At 42.8% G+C, this 23,361-nt stretch overlaps 2 protein-coding genes across 6 annotated transcripts in view; one reads left to right on the forward strand and one right to left on the reverse strand.

The window, feature by feature from the left end:
- Positions 1–16,405, reverse strand: SIRT1 (sirtuin 1). 2 transcript variants are annotated; one of them, XM_041490078.1, is made up of 7 exons: positions 15,625–16,405; positions 13,120–13,236; positions 11,986–12,227; positions 10,580–10,732; positions 4,239–4,425; positions 2,941–3,498; positions 1–2,048 (listed from the first exon to the last, which is right to left on the reverse strand). In XM_041490078.1, exons 3-7 carry the CDS (start codon positions 12,196–12,198, stop codon positions 1,726–1,728), a joined length of 1,434 nt encoding a protein of 477 aa, XP_041346012.1. In that variant the 5' UTR covers positions 12,199–12,227; positions 13,120–13,236; positions 15,625–16,405; the 3' UTR covers positions 1–1,725. The 2 variants fall into 2 exon arrangements, with proteins under 2 accessions (XP_041346012.1, XP_041346014.1); XM_041490080.1 differs by lacking the exons at positions 10,580–10,732; positions 11,986–12,227; positions 13,120–13,236; positions 15,625–16,405 and adding an exon at positions 6,863–6,985.
- DNAJC12 (DnaJ heat shock protein family (Hsp40) member C12) overlaps positions 16,384–23,361 on the forward strand; it is a 12,978-nt gene continuing 6,000 nt past the window's right edge. For 3 of the 4 annotated variants that reach the window (XR_005957055.1, XM_041490083.1, XM_041490081.1), the window contains exons 1-3: positions 16,384–16,577; positions 20,202–20,319; positions 23,254–23,332. Coding sequence is in view for 3 of the 4 variants with exons in the window: in XM_041490083.1 (XP_041346017.1) it covers positions 20,242–20,319; positions 23,254–23,332 (157 nt within the window). In the remaining variant the exon portion in view is untranslated. The other variant, XM_041490082.1, reaches the window with a different exon arrangement.

A 23,361-nucleotide genomic window follows, 5' to 3' on the forward strand; every position in this document is an offset into this window, starting at 1 on the left:
TCAAATGACAATTTTAATAGACTTTAGAACAGAGTGTACAAGTATAAAACACTGGTTTTGTATTTCAAAAGTTGCAGGAAGATAGCCAGTCATTTTAAACAGTCTTCTACAAAACATATGCCAGTAGATTACATAAAAGACACTATATACAATATAAAAGAGCAGAAACCAATCCTCACTGTAAAAATAATTTAAAACAAAGTATTTCAATTTAAAATATCTCCTATAGCACAAACTAATACATTGTGACATGCAAGTGAAAACTAAACATATTGCATTCTTTAATGTAGCCAAATAAGAGCTGTGTTAAATTTGGACAATGAGACAACATGCCAACATTTCCCGATGAATGCAGGAAGCTGTTCTTAAATATTTATTATTGTATTATGTTCAAAGAACAGCTACTATACATCTCCCAAAATATAATAAATATTAAAGCAAAGTATATGAATAATCTACATTGTTGAGTTCATTTGGGCCGATGTTGAAAAAGTGGTTTATAGAAAAATGCTGTTTCACTGACTACTGCACTGTGCAATTGTACAAAATAGTTCTAAAGGCTTGGAAACAATCTGCACTTGAACATTTCCAACATCCAGTTTTAAGGCAGCCTCGCACTTGAGACGGCAGAGTGGGAGAAGCCGCTTTGCTTTCGTGTCCAGGGTGGAGCTGGCAGCTGAGGAGGTTTCCCAGCTCAGTCAGGACCTCAGGCCAGCAGTCCTTAATCCACACGGAGCCCCTTGGCAGCGCAAACGGAGGCTCCCACCACTGGAGTCAGTCTCTCCTGGGCCTGGTGCATCAGTGAGCACAGAGGAAGAGCTTCATTTCTGTGCCTTCTCACAGCTGGGAGGAACACTTCTCAACTCTGCTTCCACACTGGAGCCTTGGCAATTCCTCAAATGCTGTTTAGAAAGCAGCTGCTCTGGACGTGCCCTCTGGATACAGCGTGACAGACTCTGACTGACTGGGGGATCCTTTCTGTTTAAATTGCAGGATTCTAACTGCTAAGGAGCCAATGTCAACCACACTTCGTGTCCACAGGAAGTCATACACTCAGCAACCTAAGCATTTTCACAGCACTTCTTGATCAAGCTAAAAACCATTGGATTCCTCAAGTGCTGCTGTCTTGTTTCCATCTCGCTATCTGCTTGCAATTAAGTATGTCTCAAACATACAAAGGAACTGGTAAAGCAAAAAAAATTAGCTGCCACAGTAGGTCTTAGAAAATGCCAGTGTTTAATGACAGACTAGGCGTGAATGAAAGGTTTAGCAGAAGCGTAAGAAGATTTTAAATAAACCAAAGTGTTACAAAGCAAGAGGTGTGAAAATACCATTCTTTGGTCTAAATTAGCTGTTCCCTTTATATTAGTTTAACATTCCAATGGCTTTTTCAAAACTGTTTAAAAATAATATAAGCTGAAATTTATTAAGCAAAAATATGCATTATATACATGGATGCCTGATCAGACAGATGAACTTAAAAGTGAACAGAGTGACAGTTGTTTAGATAATCCTAGTACCTTAAAAAAAAGATTAGTGTTGAGTGCGCAGTAATAGATTTTTATTGAAAAAGGTAAAAAACTAAGCATGAAAATCTGTTTTAGTTATTTATAAACACTACATCCTTATGGTTTTGTTGCTCTAAATTCAGACGTAAACATTCATTCTGACATGCCAAAGCTCCTAATGCTGGTGGGAAGTTCCTGTAACCAGTCAGCGATCATTTCACAGCGCGTTGCTCGCATGTTCCGTCCCTGCAGCTTCGTTTGTCTCAGCTGATTCCTCAGCTGCCAATTCCTCCTGCTCGGCTCCATCCTCCCCGAATCCAGGCTCCTCTTCCCGCTCGGGAGCATCCTCATCCTCTATGCCATTGTAAAACTCCTCCATCTCACTCTCATCCTCCACATCTAAGCTCTGGCTGCGGCACGAGCCGCTCTCACTGCTGCTGCCACAAGAGCTGGAAGATATGATATCGTCTTCAGAATCCGAGTAAACCTCAGCACCGTGGAAGATATAGCGATTGGGTGGCAAAAACAGATACTGAGTACCTGGAACAGAATGTAAGCAGTCAGTGACATGCTGAAGTGAATGACTGGTGCAAGATCTTGTGGTTGGAAGGTACCTGCATTGATCTGTTTTCAACAGTGACTCTCAAGTGACAAATGAGATGACAGGAAAATGCATTTATGCCCATGTATGTGTATTTATTATGAAGGGCAAAAGAAATGTTTCACTGGAAAGCTCAGTGTTCCTCCTCCCCCTCCCTCTGACATCAAAGAGAATTTATGCTGATTGTTCAGCAGCTGTTTTATGGGAACACTTTCCCAGCTAAACTTCCTCTATCTGTGACAGAACAGGAGCCCCTGCATGGAGTATCAGACAAAGTCTAAACCCAGCCTTTACTTTAGAAAATTGCACTTTAATTCCTGACTCCTTACATCAGTTAGAGGACTGCACACTGGAGGGCTTCCTTGGAAAGTCTCAACTTTCCTTAAAAACATGCCTCACTCCAGCTGTGAGATCTTTAAGTCCTGTCATGACTTTGTCTTCCAGCTCTACTGCAATTCCAAATCATGCTCTACTGTGACCAGTTTCTGAACCCCTCAAGATCAAACTAACCTTTCTGAAAATGCACTTGAAAATCTTATGAAGGGATTTATTTTTTGATACCTACCTTCTGCCTCCTAAACTTTAATCTTTTAGGTGAGGATGTAATCACAGATTTTTAAACCTATTATGAAATACAAAAAATATTTCCTACTGGCTTTTCCAAAAGAAATAAATCGTTCAATGAGAGTTATGTAGACACTTGTCTGAACAAAAATAGCCACCAAAACCCACTGATTGCCTCAAGAGTAACTTATTTATCACTTCAAAGTAAGTCCAGCATAAATGTGTCAGCCAAAAGGAAGCAAAATACTGAAAAGCATTAACACTTACCATCCAGCCTTTTGCTAATCTGTTCTTTTGCAGATCTGTTTACCCAACACTTCTTCAATATTTCACTCTTTTCTTTATTTTCTCCATCGTTAGATCCATTTTCCTTCATTGTTTCAGAGTTCATTAGCTCACTAGCAGGATTTTCAGGATTTTCTGATGACACCTGTGTGTCCTGAAGCGTCTCCTCTGAGCAGGTCCCTTTAGTTTCAGAGGCAGGCTCACAGTTTTCTACCTTACATTCAGGTGGGTGTTCTGACACCACTGCAGTGTGGGGTGGGCTTATCCTTTCTGGTGAGCTGGAGCCTTCTGAAATATTCAGAGGGGTTGGTGGGAGCTCAGCCGAGAGCGCTTCGAGCTCCTTGTGCGGCCGTGGAGGCTTTTCTGTGATCTCTGAAAGTTTTACCGAGTTGTAGCAAAGTTTTGTGTATTCACTACCCAACCTCTGACACAATTCATTAATAATAACATCACAGTCTCCAAGAAGCTCCACGTCGAAGTGTAGATGAGGCAAAGGTTCCCTATTAATTAAGATCTGAGGCACTTCATGGGGGATGGAACCTACAGATGGAAAAGAGAATTCAAAGGTAGTCACTTGGGTTTTACTTTCAGCAGAAACCTACTGAGAAAGCTCAGGCTTCTCTTCATGCCTTCACTTGCAACAAGACAAAACCAGTCAGGTCAGGAAGAAGGCAAGCCAGTCCCCATTTTACAATGGTGGTTTGAGGTGCTGTGGCTACTGCAGCCTGCTTAGATGGGATTTTGCCCTCCATTTTTTCCAGTTAAAAGCATTCCTTAATCACTGGGAAACATATGCACAGAAATACTGGCTACAGTAATATTAAAAATACAGTAGTATTAAAAAGATTAAAATTAGTACTGTAATATCTTCAAATTATGTTGGTTTTGTGCATTTGTTTTATGTACATAAGTGCACATGAGGAATATACTGCTTTTGAGATGCTTCCTTTCTAAAGCCTTCAAGCCTTTCTAAAGGATATTGCAAGCAGGGAGAGACACCAATCTTAGAACAGAGTCATTCAGCTTTAAGAGAGTAGTTTTTCAGATAATCATTTAATTATCTTGAGATCCACCTGGAGTGTAGAAAAAGCACTTAGAATTTATTACTTTCTCAATTTTGCATTTCAGCTTTACATATGCAAGCAGCTCTCATCTTACAATTTAGTGGTGCTCACTGAATTGAGACAAAGGTATTTCTAAGAGCCTGGAGTTTCTTAACTGAGAATTCCACTTCTGATGCAATTTTTTTAAAGAAAGTATTACCAGAGACAGTCACTTACTTGGGATCAATGCTACTGGTCTTACTTTGAGTGAAGACCCAATGACAATGAGAAGATCCACTTCATTTTTGTCATACTTCATGGCACGGTGGAACTGCTCAGGCAGGTTCTCCCCAAAGAACACAATGTCCGGCTTCATGATGGCCAGCGGCTCCTCGGGGGGGCAGCGGGGACAGCGGGGCACCACCTGCACACAACAGCCTGTCACTACAGTCCTGCAGGGCTGGCCTCTGAGACACCCACTGTGTCACTGCCCTGCAGGGCTGGCCTCTGAGACACTCCTGTGTCACTGCAGCCCCTGTCACTGCCCTGCAGGGCTGGCCTCTGAAAACACCTGTCTCACAGGCACTTATTTTGGCAGAGACAGGGAAGTTTCAGTGGTATTTCCTCATTTCATTGTTCTGTGGATGTACAGGCAACTACACTTCTTACTGCCGCCGGCTCAGGGAAATAAAGCTACAGCAGGAATTCAGAGGGAGAAACCAGGCAGGTCTATAGCACAAGCCAAAGTCCAGGAGTCATGCTCAACACCAACAGAGCACAGCCCCCCATTTGACAGGAACAGACTTTTCATAGTTTAATTGGAACAAAAATTGAAATTTCACTATCAGGTTCCCGTTGAGGATCTCATACAACCCCTGTCCTAATCCAAGAGTCTTTTGTGGAGCTTTACCTGGAGTTTCTCCTCTCCTCCAAAAGGTTACATGTGCTGCACACACAAAGCTACAGGGCACTGTAGCAGGCAGCTGGCTAAGAGCATACAGGACAAGAACAGAGGCCAGAACTTGCTTGGTCTCCATTTTAAACTTGTCTAATTCCTCCAGAAATAGAGAATCCTGCTTCACTAACAGAAGTGGTCACTAGTTAGGTTTGTGGAGAAGTAGATGCCCTTTTTTCCTGAGCCAGGGAATTTTCTGATCTTTGGGACCTCTTTCAACTCTTTCTTATCTAAAGACTTTTTAAGAGAGAAGAAAAGCAAGAAGGTGAGTGACGGATGTACAGACAATACTGAGCAATTTCCTTCTAACAGTTCAAGTCTTTTTAGCTGTAGTGTTAAAATATAACACTTCACAATAAATCCAAGGAGCTGCAATGATATAGAAACCATCACAAGCTACAAATTAGAGCTATAAAGGTGTAAAGATATGTATATTACCTATTGAAATAGAAAAATACATGAAAAGTGGCAATTAAATGCATAAGAAGTCCCTACTGTACAGACAACAGCTCCAGAAAAAATAATATAGAATGTTGAAAATTTAAATGAAATAACTAATTTTACGGATACCTGCAGTGGGACAGAAGACAATACTCTCCAAATTAGAAAATATCACAAGTAGAAGGCCTTCCTCTAGTGTCAAATGATTTTTCCCAAAAATTAAAGTGTTTGAACAAAGAAAATTTTGGATGGATGCCTCGTGGGATAAGAAGCAATTTGGCACAAGAGCTAGGAACTGGTGTGATGAAAACCTTCACCCTGTACCCAAACAAGAAAGCACCCAATAATTCCACAGTCAAAGGAAACCAGCTAAAGGATTCCCCAAAATGGAGCAGATGGCTAGAATGAGTCTTGGACTTTTCTCTCAGATCTTTGTATATTAGAAAGAGAAAATCTAACTCCAGCTAGCTGGCTCTGGAGGTAAAGGAGCACAAAATATCTGTAGGATGTTCTTAAAAAAATATTCTTAATAGCAGAGTAAACCAAATTTCACATTTGGTAATTCAGTGTTACAAGGCTTCAGGCTTATGAGATTCACATTTCTCAAAGGTTTATCTCAAACATCTCTTCTGAAAGATTCCATTTCACATGTAATGCCTGAAGGATTTACATCCCTTCCATGGTTCTCATCTAAAGTTGCAGCTGTGGACTCTGAAGCATTTATCAAAAAAATCAATGAGCCTGCAGAAAAGTTCCCTTTCATTGGCATAAACAATATCTTTTTGATCACAGAGTCATCACCTCTGTTCCTTCAAAAGAAGGGGAAGAAGAGCAAGGGCAGAGAGGGTCTCTCCAAGTCAAAGGTTCATCTGCTCTGGCAGAGCAGAACCAACTCCTGCCTTGGTCCCAGGTCACTTGACACCCAGACATGGGGAGTTTGGAACATGGAGCAGTTCAGGAGTCCTAGAACACCAACACCCCATTTGATCCTTCCTCTAGCCTGATCTGTGGTTAGCAATTTCTCCATGTATCAGCTGCTCTTTGAAACACATTTTTAATACAGGAAAATGCTCTAAGAGCAGTCAGTGTTACAAAAGGCTAAGAATGCTTTCTCAGTGTGACTCCAAATTCAGATCGATGTAAACCAAGTATAAATCCAACTTTCTGCTTACCATTTAACCTCTGCTTTTTATCAGAGGAGCCATTAAAAATGGACTCTTAAGGTTCTGTTCTGATTTTTGCCATTACCTAATTTTTGCAGTACGGTATTTGAGTATACTTTTAAATACCAAAGGAAATACTGAAATACAGAGAGGCACATCTTGGAAATACATGCAGAGAAAAGGAGGCTTTTAAAAGCAGATCCTGTAAGTAATCCCAGTGTGATGGTTCAGGGTTTGGTTTGGGGTGTTTTTGGGAGAATTACTTATTAGAAAGCTGCAGTGAGTTAAAGTAGATTTTTTACCTGATTGAAAATATCTCCTCGAACAACTTCACAATCAACTTTGTATTTACAGATCAGGCAGGAAGCTGTTGCAAAGGAACCTGAGGGGAAAAACCCGTATGGTAGCATCAGGATTTTTAGTCATTCAGATTTGGTCTTGTGCCCAAGCTGTTTTGACAAAAAGGCTGTTATGTTGCAGTGCTACAGAAATCAGGCATTAAAAAAGGTAATGTAAAATTAAGAGGAGATCCTTGTAATACTAGAAGTTGTTGTTCTAGGTGTTAGTCAGCAGAAGTCTTATTTTAGGAGTAGCCATATACCACATGCATGTCAACACAAATGATTCTGTGTCCTCTCACTGCCCTGAGCTGTGCAGGCACAGACAAGGAGCAGAGAACAGAAACTGCCCTTCTCGTTACACAGCAGTGGTGCTGCAAACAGCATCAGCAGCACAGGAGCCCACAGCAACTCCACACACCACAGCACACAATAACTAAGGAAATGCATTAGTAAAGACAATAGGCTTTCAGGGTATTGTTTCTGGGTAAGACAAAGAGAGTGAAAGCACAGAAAAACCTGGAGCAGATAATTTATGAGCAACTGGCAGCTCAGCTCTGCTGATCACTGCAGGCCTGCAAACTGCACAGCCTCTGAAACCTTGCACAGCACTGCAGCTCCCCCAGCGTGAGGGATTCCAAGGACTACGGGAGGTATGACAATTATTTGCTCACTTTAATTAGCTGATAGTAATAATTCAGAGCTTCATTAGGGACACATCTGTCAGGCTCGCAGACCCAACTCAGAGGCATTTGCTGTACTCTGCAACTCTGTTATGTGAATTATTTTTCACCAGCAGAAGTTTGGTGCCCATGCATTCCCAGACAGCAGGCCATAGCCTCTGCTCACTCAGCTCCAGCAGTGGCAAGGAATACAATCTAATTCCAGATGCACTGGTTGAATGCAAGAGCCATTTTAAATACAGCAGAATGCATCTCAGACACCACAGTTCTCATAGGAGGAACTGTACTGCAGGTCTGCAGTGACAGATGGGTCTGAAGGTTCACATAAGAGCTCCCCAAATCACTGCAAGGTTCTTTGTTAACTGCTCATGATTAACTTGCCATTTCCCCATCCACAGAAAAAAGTAGAATAAGTACAGAAGTGTGAACCCCCACAGAAGAGTTTTGGTTTCTCTCCAGCCACCATCATTAGGTAACAACCATTTGTTAAAGAGCAGCAGCTGTAGGTCAGATAAAGCTTGATGGGCTCAAAACAATCTTTGCTCATTTCCAAAGGCCTCAAAATCTCCAAGTGCACTTGCTTTTAAAGAATCTATGTCATTCAGAATCACCTTATACAGGACATACACTAAAGATGGTCTGTGGTGCCATCCCTGCAGTGTGCAACTGGAAAAATGGGGAGCTTGAGCACAGCAGTGATGGGCAAAAACCCAGCCAGGTAAGAGATTTGTGATAAATGCCTCAGATGAAATGCCAACCAAAAGAAAACGTGTGACACAGTAAGCACAGGAGGAAACCAGCACTGGGGCTGGGGAGCTGCCTGGCAGATGCAGCTGTGTGCTGCTTGGGCCCCACTCAGAGCACTGTGCTTGCTCTGCCTGGACAATCAAAGCCCACGGACCTGGCACTGAGCTAAGCTTTGTAGGTATGGAAACCCCATGAGTTTGGCCCCTGGCAAAGGTGCAGTTAGATGGATGGGCCTTACAAACATGCCAGTGCTGCTTTTAGATGATTTATATATCTGAAGTTCACTAAATGATCCAAACATGCATTTAAGAACTAATTTTCTGAATACTTTTAATGAAAATTAATCCTTGGACTTTCGGTTTGACATATGCAAGTCCTTGGAAATGGAAAGCATATCAAGCAATTAAAGCAATTCCACTTAATTAGGCCTCATAATTACAGAATCTGTATGACACTGAAGGTGTAACAAGATGATCTTCAGTTCAGCTGAACTGGTGATTAATCCTCAATGTTTTATACATGAGGTGGAGTCACTGAAGTGTCAGGATATTTTAGGATTTCAGTAGAATATAACCTAAATAAAGAGTCAAATAACACCCAGACTCCCATTCCACTGATGGGCAGTGACAGGGACCTATGGCAAGACTGGTTTCCATGTTATGTTGTCACACAGAAGTAATGCATTTTAGAGGTTAAAGTCTAAGTTTGTGCCAACAGGGTGTGGACCTTCACTGATACACAGACCCTTCATCAAGCTCAGTTCCTGAAAGAAGTTATTTCTACTTGAAACATTTCTGATTTAAATGTAAGCTGTCTAAAACAAAACTTCAGCATGTAAAAATCAGAATATTTGTTGGCAAGAGACAGGAATTCAAGGAAAGAAAGTTTTAATTCCAACATCCATTACCTTGTCACATGCACAGTAAGAATTCCCACAGGGAAAATAAGTGAAACTGAACCCACTAACCATGACACTGTATTATCCTCTGGATTCCTGCCACCTGTTCCAGTGTGTCTATGTTCTGAGTGTAGTTGCGAAGGAGTTTTCCTTCTTTATCCATCAAAGCGATGAACTTGTGACAGAGAGATGGCTGGAACTGGCCTGGGTAGATTTCCTAGGGAATTCAGAAGCACATTAGACAGTGGAAGTGGATACAGTCTTCACCTGAGCTGGGCACAGAGGCAGAGCCCCTTACCCTGGTCTCTCCCTGTGCCCTTGGCCACTGCCCTGCATCCAGCTCCTTTTCCCACTGCTCAGCTCCTCAGCAAGGCAGGAGGAACTGCTCCGTGCAAGCTGGGACTTTGGTTTTACACAGCATAAAAGCAACGTTTAGATCTTTTTCTGGTTTTGAGAATTATGAAATAGGAAAGCTTTCTCTCCTTTGTTAAGTATCAAGTGACCTCAATATCTGTTACTAGAAACATGTATTCTGATGGACAGAAAAGGAGGAGGAGGAGTGAAAAAGCAGAAAAGTAAAAAGCAGCAGCTAAATTAGATTTGGACTTTTCTGGTAAAACCTGTGTGGAGACAGGTTTCAAGTAAGTTGATTTTTTTGCTTGCTGTGGTGTTTTTTAATATGGGGTGGGTTTTTGTTTGTGGGGGTGATGGTTTTTTAATATTAAAACCCAAAGGAAGCGAGTATACTAATGAGCATCAAAATTTGTTACTATCTGGATAGGAGGCTTTCAGAGAAAGCCAAGCAGAAGAAGAATGCATTGGGTTTCCTTTTCCAATCTTTGTAACAGGACAGAGCAGTAGTATGAATTGTGAGCAAATGGAAGAAGGAATGAGCACAAGCAGTGGTGATTGATTTTCACAAGTCCTTACTGGTCCTGTAGAAATTCTTATATCTTGGGTTTGATTTTTTTTGGTCCCAAGGAAACTGAAGACTAAATGCAATTGGGGTTGGGGTTTTGTTTTTTGGTTTTTTTTGGTTTGTTGGTTTTTTTTTGTTTCTCCGTATGTCTACAGTTTCTACAATTCCTTCTTGTCTAAGAAACATAATCACTGCTTTTGATACTGTTTAATATCATGGAGATCTTTTCAACCATGTGAAATATTTTTTTATATATATCTTTTTTTTTATTTTATATATATATATATATAATGAACTTGCAACAGGAACAGTAAAATAAGCTTTAAAAAGAGAGAGAATATTGCTGAACAGTTTTTAGTTTTTATCTGAGTTATGCATTTTATTATTGTCATCTGTCTTTACTGACCAAGACAAGAACTGTTGGAAAACCATACCTTTGCAAACTTAAAAAACGGCCTGGGATCCTTTCTGAAGTATTCTATATCAAACATTGCTTGAGGATCTGGAAGGTCTGGGAAGTCTACAGCCAGGCGTGCATAGATGCCATCTCTGGATCTAAAGTCAGGTATTCCACAAGACACTGACACCTGAAATATATTTTTGCAATCTGAAATAAGTGAAACTACATACTGGACTATAAAGTGTTGCTCTGGGAAACCACATTTCTGTATGCTCAGTGCTCAGAAACATTAAGAACAAAACCAGTCTGGGTTGTCTGTATTTATTTTTCTTTTCCTTTTTTTTTTTTTTGGTCCAATATAACAATTCCCAAATCACAATCAGGAGAAACAGCACAGAAACAAAATGTGACAAATGGACAAAAATCCCTTTAGTACAATCTGCACAGGTAATAACAGGATACCAGAACTTGCTTTTGCCACTGGAAGCTTTGTAAGATGTGAACAAAAATTTAGAGCATTACTGCATTAAATTGAATTATTAATTGTTCACTGATCTGCCAACTCAGGCTTAGATATGGTGGTTGATATTTTTTTTTTTTTAACAGGCTAACAGACTAACAGAATAGTCTTGCTTTAAAAAAAATAAATTCTTACTTCTGAAGAATAAACCTCTTTTGATAAAAGTTGTTTATTGATAAACATTGCTTATCAAAGAATTGTAGTAGTCAATAAGGACTGAAATCAAGACTACCCCAAAATAGCATGGGAAGAGGAGGGGAAACAGGTGTATGCAAGTATGGAAAGAGCAAGACTGGGAGTAGCAGTGCTCTTCTAAAAGATAATTTTAATTACTCATCTGCTCTGAATCGTGTCACACCATCTGTGTGTGAACAACAGAAGCAAGAAATGATCTGGTGCACAGGTACAGAGCTGCAAATGTGCAGCAGTTCAGAAATGTTCTTCAGTCAAACAGTGAGTAACCTTATCACCATCACAGAGCACCATGTGCTGAAAGGAACATTCAGTCTGCTGAAATCTGATCAAACTGTCCTTATGATCATCCTCCTCCTCTGTCCCCCAACTCTTTTCAAATCCTATTCTTCTAGTCCCTCAAGCTCCATTTTAAGATTTTAAGAGATCTGCTGAGATTTTGATTAAAAAAGCCATCCCTTTTGTCTGAAGACTAGGATAGAAAAAGATCTGGACAGGTAATGTGTTCTTATTCTGTAACTGTTGTGCATGGAAGCAGCTGTTTACACGTTTCTATGTCTAACAATATTTTGTTCTGAGAAGAGAGTTGGAGTAATTTCCAGTGGGAGCTGCAGTGGGCTGGACTCTTCCCCCCAGCACAGTGACTTGCTCCCATCCCTGCATGCTGTACTGAAGTACTAAACCAACCTGGCTCCACATTTTCACACTGACATTGCAGCAATACCTACCCCGGCTCCAGTCAAGACCATGATCTTCTTGCACTCTTGCAAAAGTTTCACAGCATCATCAATGCTGTTAATATCTTTCCTCTTCTTCCTTTTTGGTGGCTCTGAAAGGATGTTGATCACGATTTGCCACAGAGTCATGTCATCCAGTTCAGGAGGGGGGATAGTTTCTGGCAGCAGGTCCTTCAGAATCGTCCGTGGGTCTGTACCCAACATGAGATGCTGCTGAACAAAAGTGTAGGGACCTAAGAAAAATTTAAAATACAGATATTTAAATCAGAGTCAGGTACTGCAGATGATCATGGTTATTGTTCTATTTATTAATGCTTGCTAGTACAGTTTCCTTAATCCAATTTAATGCTCCATTCTTCAAACCCCCTGTATTTTGGTCTAAACTATGAAGTGAGAGCTGGGTATTTTATTTATCATTATTTTATGTTAACCCACGAAGGATTTCATAGAAAGTCAGTCAAGTAAAAATCCCAGCTCACAGCAAACTTAACCTCTTTTAGAGGTGCAACAGGATTTTCACAGTGTGTCTCCATCTGTACTGTACATTTGGTATTTACAGGAATAAGCTGAAAACAAACAAAAAACAAACACACATATACTTTCCAGTGGTATTATAAACCATCACTCTAAACAGACACATAGAGCCCAGAAATCCATGGATTTTTGTTGGTTTTTTTGGTCATCTAACATGAATTATTTCAGACATTACCTCCTCAAGCCATTAAATCAATCTTTCCAGAAACACTCGAGATGAGGGCTCACTGTCCTAAAATCACACCTTCTTGTTCCTTAAAGAATTAATACTAAGTAGGCAGGCTATAGAAATATGCCATAAATTAGTCTAATTTAGTGAACCTGTGTGTATGCTTTTAATAGAGATTGTGGTAGAATTTCTATTCAAGAAAAAAGTAAGACATTGACAATCTTAATCAAAATACAGCAAGTTTAAAGGGGTTCATTTTTAAACTCCTTAAATAACATACAGAGTACAGCCAACACCTCTAAGCTGTTCAGAAGCACTAATTGCCAATATTTTTGCAACAGGAAAAATAATTTGAATACTGGGGAGGATTAAGTGACTGTTCAAAGGCAAAGAGCACCCAAGAACATGCTCCAGGCTTCTACCTATACGTGGTCTTGGGGTCCAGTCGCTGGAACTTGCATGTGAGGCTCTGTCTTCTTCATCACTGTCACAGGAGTGAAAGCCATTGGCTATGATTTCATCGCTGAGGAGGAAGTTATCTGCAAGACAGCACGACCAGGGGGTTACACTCCAGCCCAAGGGCACAGTGTAGCTTCAAACAGATCACAAAACCAAAAATCACATGCTCAATCAGCAGTTTTGTCACTTAGGCACAGAAAATGTCTATTTTTCTTGACATTTATAGATATACTTCCAAGCTGTTGGTAGATTTACTGCAGGGTTTGCTACCTCAGTGCTGGGCTTCAGGAGACTGCATGCTGACCTTGGTGAAATCTCACTCTCTGAAGTGTTGGGCATTATGGAGATTTCACCACAGAAAAAATCCCAATGTTTTAAAAGTATAAACAAAAACGTCTTTCCCTTACAATTCTCACTGCATTCAGCTCACTGAAAAACTGGGTGAAATGAAAACATGTCACCATTGCAGACAGGTCTTTGACTAGGTTTTAAGAGCATTTTAACAGCATTTTGAAAGAAAACCACAAGTGCACATTTGCTACAAGGAATTCACAGGATTTGGTGAGGATGTTACCTTGCAGCTCAGCTATATTTGCTGACCACATACACAGTTTATGATATTCAGTTGTGACACAGAACATGCTCCCCTGAACCACCTTCACTAAGTTTCTCTCATGCATTTGGCCCTGCAGCTGGGTCTGGTGCCAGAGTCACCTGGGCTCAGCCTTAAGCCAGAGTAACTCAATCTAAGTCCACCCCAGCCTCGGTGAACGAGCCCAGGGCAGAACGAGGCACTTGTGTTACTGAGCTCACCCTGAAGGGGAAATCTAAATTCCAACCTGAGCAGCTTACTAGAACTTAGACTACTCAACCTTTTTTACTGGCTTTATTAGAAATAGCCTCAGCACCTGTAGATTCAGTTGTTGAAAATCTAAGATATGAACAAAGGACAAATTTCAGTCATGCTATGTAAAGCAAAGAATCACTACAGTAGTTCTCAGTCTCTTATCTGAAAAACTGAAGTTCTGCACTATTTTAGCTGTTATTCCACTTGATTCTCAAATAAAGAACACCACAAAACGCCATCACTTTTTATTCAGAGGTTGTGTTCTTCTTCAAGTCCTTCTCCTTGTTGGCATAAATACTTTATTTTTGATTAGAAAAGAAAGAGATCAATGACAGAAACTTGTTGTTGGTTCTTGCTGTCTTGTTCTTCTGAGGCCACAGGTGCTCACAGACATTACTATTTCCTATTAATCTATTTATTTACAGCATCCAACGAGTTCCATCTCGTTATGCATGAAGTCAGTGAACATATGGAGAATTTTGGAGAAGGAAAAAGTGCATCAGTATGCATCAGTCACTGCGAGGTGCAAGTTGAACCTGAGGGACCTTTATGGCTTCTGTATCAAGGAGCAAAGCTTACATTGTGAAAGGCTCCTCACACACAGGCCACAGAGCCTGGGATTTAGGAAACAGTGACAGATACAAGCAGGATAAAGTAACAGTTTAAACGTAACACTGCCTGAGTGTTCCTCAAAGGACCAGAGGGGGTAATGCTGCCCAGAACTCAACCAGCCACAGCAAAACACGCCTGGGAGGGACCTGAGCAAAAGGCTTCGTGTAAGGCGCTGGTAGAGATCACTGGCTTTGCTCTGAGCTGCTCCAATGGAGCTCTTCAATACTGAGTTTTCCAGGTTTATTCTATACCTGTTCCTTTTGAACTGCTTTTGCATAGACAAAAAGTTTCTGTAGAGTTTTACTATATAGTTAAAGTATCTTTAACTGCATTCCAAGATAAAATGTAAAGACTACTGGCAGAATGCAGTGTCTGATACATTTTAATAAATCTTTCCGAAACACTGCTTTAAAAAAAAAAAAGCCAACATTAACAACTCCAACAAAACACAACTCAAACCTCATCAGTTTGTACTGTGAGGTACTTTCACAGTGATGCTGCCCACCAGTACACTTCAAATATGATCTGAAACTTTTTAGAAAGATGATAGATTAGTTTTGTGCTGCAGTAACTCAAACCTTAGCCAAGACTGTCACTTGCATTTCTTTAAAGAACTAGTCAAGACTGCTGCTCCTGAGCCTATGCGCAAGTTTCCAAGGATCAGAAATAAAATAATTAACACAGCAGAGATTATGAAAATGAAACCGGACTTATAATTTTTCATTTTTAATAACTTGCCAGCAACAGAGCAGAAAAAATGTTTTCAGGGCTGCGAGCCGAGCCGCTGTCCCCGTGCGGCCCAAGGGAGGAGGCCTTGCCGGGGCGGGCCGGAGCCGCCCGGGCCGGCGGAGCCGCGGCTGCAGCGCCCGGGCGTTCGCTCCGTGCGCGGGGCCGGGGCCGCAGCGCCCGCGCTCACCGCGGCCCGTGCGACACCCGGGGCCGGGCCGATGCGGGGAGGAGGGAGCCGCGGAGGAGGGGAGGGGGGGAGAAGGGAGGGGTCGGTCCTCACCGGGATGCGGGGCCGGCACCGCGGCCGCCCCGTTCGAACACTGCGCCCGCCCGCAGCCCGGGGCCGCCTCCGCCGCGTCTTCGCCGGGCGCCGCCTCCGCGCCCTCCCCCTGGTCCCGCCGCGGAGGCGGCTCCGCCCGGNGCCCGCCGCGGGCAGCGCCGCCGCACGTGACCGCGGCACGTGACCGGGCAACAACAAACCGGAGCACGTGACCGGGGGCGCTGCCGGCGTCACGTGGCGCTCGTGCCGCCTCACGCCCCCTCCCTCCGCCGGCCCCGCGATGGCGGCGCGAGGAGCCCGAGGGAGCCCCGCGGGGCGCGACCTGCCCGGCCCGGTGCCCTGCCCTGCCCTGCCCCGTGCCCTGCCTTCCCTTCCGCTCCCGGCCCTGCCGTGTGCCGCTCACAGCCCGCCCCTGCCGAGCAATGACCGCGCGCGGTTCCTCTGCACTCCGCGGTCGGCGGCTCCCGGCAAATGGCGGCTCCGCTGTTCGCTCCTCGCCGGCCGCGTGAGAAGCCCTCGGGGCTCGCTCTCCGTCAGGGTGTCGCACAGACCGTGCCCCTTGCCGGGAGCGAGCTCCCCGCTGCAGCGCCCTTTGCTGGGCTTGCGGCACCCGGCCAGGGGGAACCCGCCCGCCAGGTCTGCCCCTGAGCCCGTTCCCGGGCGCAGAGCGGGGCCGGGGCTCGGAGCGGCCTCTGAGCACACGCAGCTGCCGGTGAGGGTGTGCGCAGGGCACGGCCCCGGCCTGCCCAGGGAGCGCGCCCGCACCGCCGGCCCTTGGCAGGGGTGCTGTAAGGTATCGCCCCGTATCCTCCGGGATAACACATTGGCCCCCCCGGGATTCTGCATCGCGGTACTTGAGCTCGGGATGCAGGATCTTTTTTAGGGGGTCAGCACCTGTCTAAACCACTGCTGCTTTAGGAATGGAGCCTGCATGGTGTAGGAGAGACCTGATGGTAAGCGGCGAGAGTTGGGATTGGTTCGAATGACGGCCCCAAATCCATTTGTGTTCCCCGTGCTCTGCAGGGTGTGCGCGGTTGTTCTCCCTGGTTTCCCAGGGATCTCGTGTTCTGTGCAGGGTGGGAGCAATCCTTCGTGCCCCACCGGGGCGCTGCAGCGGGGCCATCCCTGCACAGCGAGCACGAGGTGCCACGCGTGGGCTTTCCATGGTTTAGTTTCTTTCCTCCTGGGAGTTTGGACTGGATAGAACTCAGCCTTTTTCCCAGGATTGCCACCAACCTAGAATTTTGGTCTAAACTTCGTGGGTAGAAATTTAAATACTGGTTTGTTGTTACTGTTCAACATCACGAGCTATTTGCGGAATAGTATTAGTGAATTTAATGCAATGGAATTCCTAAATTTAATGGCAAGACCCAGGTTAGACAAGGTAGAATTTCCACCTTGCAGGCCTTGATAACAAACAGCTTTAAAAAAAAAACTTGGGATTAAAAAATTTGATACAAATGGCTTCAAAGGGATTAATTTGTGGATAATTAACTTTATAGGTGGTCTTTATAGGGGGAGGGAGATTTGGGTTTTTTTTTCTGGTTCTTTCAGATATTAACAACCCTGAAAAATATGTACATACTGGTTTTTCCCACCACCTGCTTCTCAAAACAAGCTGCAGAGTAACCAGATCCGAAAGTTTTTATTATTCTATGCAACTTTGTATGGAAGTGTTCTTTTTCCTTCTTGCTTCTGGAAGTTGAGGCAAGATCCATATTTCTTAAAAAGCACGTGCAAGATGCTTTTGTCAGCATATAAAGGGGGGGGTGGGGTTTTAAGATTGGTTTGGTGGTTATTTTTGTGAAGACAGTTCTAAGGAAGAAATAATCCAAGTGATGCAGATGTAGGATCTGAGGCTTTCCGTGAAGGTGTCGGTGGGGGAGTGACTCAGGGATCCTAAAGCCTCCTCTGATCCTGAAGACATTTCTCCACATTGGTGATGGAGTTGCCTTCTTGTGGGAGGTCAGTTTGGCAGTGCTTGGGTCCTCTCCTGTTTCTGCAGCTCTGAGCTTGTGTGAGGACAAGGATGGGGCACACCATGCAAAGCTCAAATGAGTTATATTGTGCCTTGGACTTCTCATAAACGTGTTCTCTGCTCTCAGGAAGCAAAACCCCTCAAGTCAGTTGAGAAGAACTAGTCCTGTAATATTTGATGTATTTTACAGGAATGAATTCAAATAGAGATTTATTTAAAGGGCTATTTATGATTTTTCCAAATTGTTGGTAAATGTCCTGTGATATTGAAACAGAATTTAGATTTGCTCTGGGCTCTTAACAAACAGAATTGTCAGTATGTGCTAGGACTGAGAGACACCTTTTGTTGGTGGCTGGGTACAGAGAACAAATATGAGATTTCCTCACTTCCAGAACAGTTTGTACATCCTGAGCAACACTCACCACGGCATGTGTAGGCAATAGTCTGTGCCATCTCCTGTGCTGCAATTCCCTTTTAAACGAACTTTATGTCCTGGGGCTAATCTTTTGTCATTTTTTTGTGTAATACGCATGGCTGCTCTTGCTCTGCTTTTTGATGATGCTTTGGGAGCTGCCCCTCAGAAGTCAATGGGAGCAGTGAAAGGCTGAGTTACTGTTCGGTGCATTTTGTGTTCTCCACACACCAGCCTGCAGCTGTGCTGTGGGAGCCTTTGTGTCCCAGGCACCCGGGATCTCGAGGGGCACCGGGGATCTCGAGGGGCGGGGGCACTGCTGCAGTTTGGGTCAGAGCCCTGGGCTGTGTGGCCTGACCAGAGGAGTACGGCAAGGCTGGGGCTCTGGGGAGCACATTCCCTGGGAGCACACGGCTGCCAGCTCCCAGTTTGTCACTGCAGTGCAGCCCTTGGAGCTGCAGCTGCCCACCAGCTCAGCCATTGGAAGCTGGAGGGGAAAAGGGTTAAAGAGCTTCCCTTTCACCTTACACAAATACACAAGGAATACTTGGAAGAGAAAGGGATGTCAGGAATGCTGTTGGGAGGAGGGACAGCTGTTTGTTTTTTGTCCTCCCACAGAGTACAACCTATTTAAATATTTACATGTTCTGTTATTAAAAGACTTTCCTTTCTTTCCCGTACTTTTCTGGTTATTGAGTTATGAATGGTGATGGAAAGATTTGCAATTGCTAATTCTTCCACTTGTAGTGACGTTGGAAAAAAATTTCTGGTTTTTTTATTTATTCAGAGAAGTATGTTGATAGAGTTTTCTATCAGATTTAAATGGTTTCACCAAGGATTGTGCTTTTTCTTTTAATATTATTGCTTTTAGTTACTTTGTATATTGTATAATCTTAGTAGGCGATCAGAACATGCAGTAAAAGTAGAAAATTTCAGACAATGCAACCTTGAAGGGAAAATGGTGGAAGATTAATAATAAATGTCATTGCAGAACATTATTAATGCAGATATTAAAGTGCCTGTGGATGCAAAAATTATGTATTCGTTATTCATAAATAGCTCTGAATGGTCACTGGGTCCTTAATTGATTCACACATGGCCTGTTCCAGCCTTGGTAACATCCTGGGCATCCGTTCTCCTGCAAGATCACTGCATCTAGAACTGTATAACCACTCACAGCATCTATTTGCAACTGCTAAGGAAACATCAGGAGTTAATGACATGAAACATCTTGGGTTGCAGAGCGCTTGCAGGGGTGGGAAATGTAAAACCAGAACTCCTAAGGCTCCAGGGCATCAGCATGTGGTTAGGTTAGGAAGTAATCTTTTGAAATCAGCAGATCATGGGTGACACCAAATGTGTCCAGAGTCTCTGTTGGGCTGAAACCTTGGTCATTAATCATTGTTTAAAATTAAGGTATTTCACCTCAATGTAAAACGAGTTTCACAAAGAACATGTTTTGCACACAGAGCAGACCTTCAATACACAGTCTGAAAGTAATTTGGCATGAGAAAGAGTGCTGAATTTGGTAGTAGACAGTGAGTGTTTCATGTCCTCAGGTAGTTTTAGCTGGTCAGACTGAGTGGTGTACCGTTGCTGTTTGGTTTGAGGAGCAGTGTCTGTGCACCCAAGGGAACCTTCAGAGAGTGAAGGTTGCTCCCTTTGTGTTGAGCTGACTGGCAGACCTCTGACAGACTTTGGCAAGGTTGTTGCTTTATTCTCCAAAGTTTGCACCCTGTAATTGTTATTTTGGAAGTAATTCTTACTCTCATCTATAATTACCCATCCAATCATCTGGTCAAAGATGGTGGCAAAGTTGTAAATAAAAATTGAACAGAAAATGGCTCAGGTGCAGGGCACCTCTCGGTGTGTGCCTGGTTTGCAGTGGCGAGAGAGAAATCTCTGCCGCATTCCAGTGTCCAGAACTGTGCGGTCTGGACGGGAGTCCCGGTTTAACGTTGGAATGACTCTGGCAACTACAAATCCCAGGGAGCAGCGCCGAGAGCGGCTGTGTGCGGGCGGGCTGGCGCCGTGCGGGGCCAATGGCAGCAGGAACTGCCCGGCTCCGTGGTGTCAGCTGCCAGCGCTCAAAAGCGCCGCACGGAGCTCTCCGCACTGCGAGCTGCCTGTTGCCCTGGGCTTCTCCAGGTTCCTGTGGGAGCTCTGACTTGACGCTGTGTTCCGCAGCCTCCCCGCCGGCTGGAAGAAGCCCGCTGGACCGGTGCCGATGGATGCGATCCTGAACTGCAAGCCGGAGGACCTGGAGGATTACTACAATTTGCTGGGATGCGATGAGCTATCGACGGTAAGAGCCTCTCCCTGCCCGCCAGTTTATCCACAGTTTGAACGTGCTCGTGTGTCTGCAGGGAATTTGCAGCTGTGTCTCTGCGGGCAGGAATATTTGAAATGCCTTGTACACCTTCTTTCTTGCCACTCCTAGGATCTTCCTTGGAAAGCTCAGTTTTCTCTCCTGTGTTTTCTCCGACATTAAGAGCCTGGAGTAAGGCTTAGGTTGAAAATGCCATGTAGAACAGGATTATGGAGAGAACCAACTGCATGTGTTTGACAGCATCCAAAGAATAGTTTGGCATATATATTATTAGTTTTGAAAACGGAAAAGGAGCTATTTATGTACAAGTAATACAATTAAAGTTCATAGCTTTAGGGCACTGATAACACTGCTGAGTTTCTTGGGCTTTATACATAGTATAATATTTTTTAAAATGTACTCACTTGTTCAGATGAAAACAAAACCAATATCTCTTTGTAATTTACCATATTAATATTTTTAAATGTTGTTTTTAATAAAATTCAAATACTAGTTTTTATAATGAGATTTAGCTAAGCTATTTTTGAGTGATTTGCAGCTAAAACAAGTGTGCATCATGTTAAAGGTGTCCATTCAACTTTTTGTTGGCTAGTCTAGTATGCTGATTTTCTCTCTCTCTTTTTTTTTTTTTTTTTTTTTTTAAATTTAGCTGTTATATTAACTGGAATTGTTTTTCTGATTTGGAAAAGGAGTTTTGATTACTCTGCTGTAATGAGGGATGTATTCAGTGGAGATAAAAGCTGTCTTTTGCTCCGTAAATTTTAGTCAGATGCTCTCACCTGTCCTAGTGGTGAAGTATAAAGATCGGGAGTAAACATCTTCAGTGTGTCCCAGAGGGAAATGTAAAGCTATTCTCGAGGACACTCCCAGAAGTGATCCCAGCAGAGGGCAGTGCTCAAGTCTCCACGCAGCCGTGTTTCACAGATGCTGTTTCTCACTTTCTACCTCACACTAATTCCTTAAGGGCTTAGCAATTAATGAACAGTTCAAGTACGTGTGATAATGATTTTTCAAATTGCTTGAAAATGAAATTCAAAAGCTGGAATAAATGCTAATGGCTCCTGAAAACAAGCTGTCGAGTACTATTTGTTGGGAGAAGCAGCAGATGTTGCTGCACCGTTTTTGACATAGGAGAAAGAACTTGGAGATCCCAGGCTGACTGAGCCCCCTGAGCCCCAGGATTGCCTCCCCTCGGGACTTTGCAGTGCCCTTCTGGGGTCTCAGAGAAATTTGGAGCATTACAGGGATTTTGCAGTCTCACTGCTTTGTACAGGAGTCAAGCATTTGGACAGTGCATGCACAGCACTTTCATCTGGGCTGCTGAATATCCTGCTCATGGTTGGACCTGTTAAATTTAAACAGAAATACTCTCAGTTTCTACAGACTTCTTGCTGTATTCAAGTAAATGCAAACCAAGTTCATTCTTGGCTTCTGGTAGAATTGAGCTCACAGACACAGGAAGAGGGAAGATTTAACCTCCATCCTTCTTCAAGACCAATGCTGTTTTTGTATAGTGGGTATTGGATATCTTTCTTGGTAAAACACCTCGCTGTATATTTTATATTAATTTTGTGTATGTTGTATAAACTTCCTATAAAGTTTTCTTTCTACTGACTTTTTTTTTTTTTTAAGCTGAAAACTTCCATGCTACTTCCATGCTAACCTTCCATGTAGCTTCCTGCTACATTTTAACCCTCTGTACACATTCTAACTTTAAAGTTCCCCTTTAAGTAAATAAGTTTTTGAGATGGTAGCTGGCTATACAGTAACCAGTCTCACCAAGTTCTCTGTACACTGTGTGTGTTTTGAAGTGTCTTACTGACTGCAAATACACCACATTACATCTGTCCCTCTGGAAGGAGCTACTGAGCAGAGTGAAAAGTGTAGAATTCTTAAGATACTACCGTAGATCACATTTTTTCCCAGAATATGCCAACAGAATTTGTCCAGCTAGTTGAGTGAACTGTAATTTTATTCTAAATAAAAAACGCTATGAGACTTAATTTTGAAGTAAATAATTTAAATTGTATGTGGCTCTTATGGTTGGACAAATGATGAATTTTATAAACAGCCTTTGTAGCATGGGAAAGAATGGTAATTTTTGATACCTTAGGGCAAATTGTGAAAGCTTAAGCTGAACTGGAATGATACAAAGAAGTTTTGGCTTCTGAATTATAAGAACCAGCAAGATACTTGGAAAAGCACTAAACATTTGAAAATCTAAGCTGATGCCCACTCCAGTGGCTTCATGGCTCCACATGTGTTAGTTTTTTCAGTGGTTGTAATACTTTATGGTGTAACAAATTGTGGGAATTTGCAATTAAATGATAAACTAATACATGCCAATATTCTAATGTTGATTATAAATCTGTTCTACTCCAAGCCAACCTTTTTGCATGGAAAATTAACTTGAAAGAATATGAACTACTGGTTATGGAGTGAGTTATCTTGTGGTATCCAAGATGGAAACCTCATGGGGTGCTGGCTGAATTTCCTATGAAGAGGATGTGGAGGAAGCCACCTAAACACACAAATTGATCTTCAGCAATACAGAGAGCCTTTGCTTCCTGCTATGAGACTCTGTTGAAAGTTGGAGTTGATTAAATGAAGTAAAGAGCAACTGAAAGGATGCATTTTGCCTCTGTGGTCAAATGTCTTTGCACATTTTTATAGAGCCATGCTGGATGACAGCCTCACAGAAACAAGACCAAGGATAAGTGCATGGAAATGAAATTAAATAAGCAGTGTTGCTGGCAGATGGTTGTTACCTACTTTGCTTGTACTAAAGCTTGTAAAATTGAATGGGACAAAATCTTTCAGCATTCCTTGTTGTTCCTCCCAGCCTCTTTCAAAAAGAAAATTTGCAAATCTTTTCTGTGTTTACTCACTTTGTCTCAATATGTTGTTTAGGTTGAGCAGATTCTTGCTGAATATAAGATTAAAGCCCTTGAATGTCATCCTGACAAGCATCCTGGAAACCCCAAAGCAGGTATGTATTCTTTCCTGTGTAATAACAAT

The sequence above is a fragment of the Pyrgilauda ruficollis genome, unplaced genomic scaffold (assembly GCF_017590135.1).
Source record: "Pyrgilauda ruficollis isolate IOZ18807 unplaced genomic scaffold, ASM1759013v1 scaffold98, whole genome shotgun sequence".
NCBI classification, from domain to species: domain Eukaryota; kingdom Metazoa; phylum Chordata; class Aves; order Passeriformes; family Passeridae; genus Pyrgilauda; species Pyrgilauda ruficollis.

Bases quoted from the DNA above. Each gene is read 5' to 3' on its own strand.
- SIRT1 (XM_041490078.1), bottom strand. From the start codon at position 12,198: ATGTTGGGTACAGACCCACGGACGATTCTGAAGGACCTGCTGCCAGAA. The intron at 3,499-4,238 runs GTAAGTGACTGT...TTCCATCTGTAG, and splicing joins ACCAGTAGCATTGATCCCAA to GTTCCATCCCCCATGAAGTG. The intron at 2,049-2,940 runs GTAAGTGTTAAT...ATTCTGTTCCAG, and splicing joins GATTAGCAAAAGGCTGGATG to GTACTCAGTATCTGTTTTTG.